This window comes from Scomber scombrus, chromosome 19 (assembly GCF_963691925.1).
Source record: "Scomber scombrus chromosome 19, fScoSco1.1, whole genome shotgun sequence".
NCBI lineage: Eukaryota > Metazoa > Chordata > Actinopteri > Scombriformes > Scombridae > Scomber > Scomber scombrus.
In genome coordinates, this window is record NC_084988.1 from 28,463,510 (window position 1) to 28,467,045 (window position 3,536).

General features: G+C 45.3%; 1 protein-coding gene across 1 annotated transcript; it reads left to right on the forward strand.

The window, feature by feature from the left end:
- The first annotated feature begins 794 nt into the window (after nt 1-794).
- On the forward strand, nt 795-2,233 carry LOC134000482 (general transcription factor II-I repeat domain-containing protein 2-like). Its single transcript, XM_062439820.1, is given in 4 exon segments — nt 795-1,512; nt 1,515-1,599; nt 1,601-1,761; nt 1,764-2,233. Coding segments are annotated over 4 exon segments (1,434 nt in total).
- Nucleotides 2,234-3,536: the final 1,303 nt, after the last annotated feature.

The following is a 3,536-nucleotide window of genomic DNA, read 5'->3' on the forward strand; positions in this document are numbered from 1 at the left end:
TCCCTCCATGAACAAATAGACACTGAGAACAGCGTGAAGAAGCCATGCGCTCTACATAACATGATAGCGCACGCACTGGACAGAGAAGATGATACAGGGCTTTTTCCTCTGATCTGTGAGGAGGGGGGAAGAACCCCTCCAGCGTTATCACTCTTGATTTGAACAAACTGGTGATGCTTTTAGGAGTAAAAGCTGGGTTCGGACGCAGGACAGCTGAGCTGCCATCCCCCTGTATTCTGAGGCACGATTGGGCCACAGAAAGAGCAGATAAATCACTGACTTTCCTTCGCAGATGTCAGAGCCAAAAGCAGGGCCGCTTTAATGGACAGAAACTTGAGCGGAACCTGATCCAATGGCTCAAAAGGAGGTTTAATCAGCGTGCGTAAAACCAGCGCCAAATTCCACTGAGGAGCAAAGGAGCGAGACACAGGTCGATTTCTCTGCACACCCCTCAGAAAACGCTTCAACAGCTGGTGACTGTAGACCAGGCATGTCAAACATATGGCCCGCGGGCCGGACCCGGCCCGTTGGATAATTTAATCCGGCCCGGCATAAATTTCTGAGTATGTCAAAAAAAGAAGCGAGTCTCTAGCTCATTTCTATCAAAAGTTATGATTTTTTTAAATAAATACAAACCAAATGCTCCCTCCGGCCGCGGGAGGGCAGTAAATGTGTAAAAGAGCTCACGTCCAGCATGCGGCATTGACACGAGTTAGTACTAAAAATAAAGCGGCAATCTTGCTTCACCATTCACCACTACTAAACAAGTTATCGGTCAACACACCCTTCCCAAAATGGCACTGTCAAAAAAAAGAAAAGTGGACACGGAGTGCAGAGTTTTCAAGGAAAAATGGACTGAGAATTATTTATTCACAGAAGTGAATGCAAAACCAGTGTGCTTGGTATGTCATCAGCAAGTTGCAGTGTTCAAAGAGTTTAATATTCGGCGCCACTATGAGACTCATCATAAAGACAAGTATGACCACTTGAAAGGACAAATAAGGAAAGACGAGATAAACAAATTGGTGGCTGGTCTGAAGAAACAGCAGTCTACTTTTACGCGCAGCCGCAATATCGCTGATGGGGCTTTAAGAGCCAGCTACATTATTGCCAACGAGCTGGTGCAGGCATCCAAGCCATTTTCTGATGGGGAGTTTGTAAAAACATGCATGCTGAAGTCATTTATCGCATTTTCAATTGCAATAGATGAGAGCACCGATGTCACAGATATTGCTCAACTGGCCATATTCATTAGAGGTGTTGATGAAAATTTGACCATCACAGAGGAGCTGCTTGAATTGGTGCCCATGAATGACACCACAACAGCAGATGACATTTTCAGCGCTCTCGTTGGCGCGCTGGACAAGGTGGGAGCGGACTGGTCCCGTGCCGTGAGCCTGGCTACCGACGGTGCGCCATCAATGGTCGGGAGAAAGGCAGGCGTTGCCACAAAATTCCGTGACAAAGTACAGACCGCAAATGGAGGACAAGAGTTTTGGGCATTTCACTGTATTTACATCAGGAGGCATTATGTTGCAAAACACTGCAAATGGACCATGTTATGAGTGTGGTTGTGAAAACTGTCAATTTCATTAGGGCGTGGTCTAAATCACCATCAGTTTGACACATTTCTCAGTGATAATGACATTCATGCTGGCCTACCATACCACACTGACGTGCGGTGGTTAAGCAGAGGTGCAGTACTCAAGCGCTTCTTTGAGCTACGAGGGGTAATTGGACAGTTCATGGAGAAGAAGGGACGCCCAGTAAGGAACTTAAATGCAAGGAATGGGTGCAGGATCTTGCGTTTATGGTTGATATTACACAACACTTGAATACACTTAACACTACATTGCAGGGCCGTAACAGAGTAGTCACTCAATATTACGACAGCATAAGTGCGTTCAAGATGAAACTGTCACTGTGGGAGACGCAGCTATCCAACGGTGACACCGCGCATTTCTCTTGTCTCACAGCTGTGCGTCCGGAGGCACCGGACCGTCCCGATAATGATTTGGAAAAATATAAAGACAACATAACAGATTTGCTGCGAGAGTTTGAGCAGAGGTTTCAGGTATTCAGGGAACTTGAGAACAAGTTTGGCTTTTTTCGCTCGCCATTTACAGTGAAGCCTTCTGATATGCCAGCTGACATTCAACTTGAGCTTATTGACTTGCAGTGTGATTCCGCTATGAAGGATAAATTTGGGTCCGTGGGATTGGATACGTTTTAAGAGTATCTCGTGCCAGGTTACCCCAAATTAACAGCCATGGCTGCAAAGGTTCTATCCATGTTTGGGACTACTTATCTTTGTGAACAGGTGTTCTCCGTAATGAACAATAATAAAACAAAGCAGCGCTCAATTTTAACAAATAAACACTTGAATGACATTGTTAAATGTGCTGCTACTCAGGATTTGACACCTAATATCGATACACTTGTGAAGGCAAAAAGATCCCAAGTTTCAGGAGCCAGCAGCAGCAAGTAGACTGCAGGAGTGCAGTGAGAGAGAAAAAAAGTGTGATGACACGAAATTTGTTTGCACTCATGAATACAGATCATTAAAAAAAAAGATTAATCTGGTTTCATATTAAAGACAATTAATATTGTGCAGTATATTCTCAGCTTCAGTAGGCCCAGCCTAGTAGTTTGATCTGATGTAGTCTAATCTTATTGCCCATGCACTACTATAACTTTTATTTTGTATTTCTTTTTTATTTATTTCAAAGCAGTATGACAATTAAGGCGAAAACATTTTTTTCATAGCTCCCACTTGAGTTTGTTTAGTGTGGTGAGTTGGTTCAGGTGTAAAACTGCATTCACTCAACTGTTAAAATAAACCATTTTTTTCCCATTGTTTGTGGAAAAACCCCACGACTGTAGGGGTCTAAAGAACCGACTTGTTTAATTGTACAGAAAGATTCTTGTAGGCTGAATGATAAAGCATAGTACTGAAAAACAAAGCTAAATATTTGGAGTTGAGATTCTTTTACTGATCCGGCCCAGCTGAGAACAGAAACATGATCCGGCCCCAGAGCCAAACTGAGTTTGACATGCCTGCTGTAGACTGATCTGTCACCAAAACCTTTGTTACATGATGAAATAGCCACAGCATAAGTTTTAACCGTGCTGAAAGCCAGATTCCTGTCAACCAGTGTTTGCAGGAAAGAAAGCACATGAGACAAGCAGTGGGGTCTAAATCCCTTTCCAAGCACAAGCGCTGAAAGGCCGCCCACTTTGCCGTGTATGAGGCTCAAGTAGACGCGGCCCGTGCGCCCTTGATCGTGAGCACAACAGCCAGAGAGAGGCCCGACCTCTCTAAACGTTCCCGTTCAGCGTCCAGGCCCATAACCGTTGACCCAGTACTGGGTAACTCCTGATCACCCCTCCTGCCTGTGAGAGCGCGTCCACGCGCCACAGCAGTTCCCAGGGCCGGCCTGACACTAGCCGTCACAGACACGGAAACCATGACGCACTCGTGCGCTCTGAGGCTATCAGAACCATGAACAGTCGCTCCTCCTGCACTCGATCCAGAA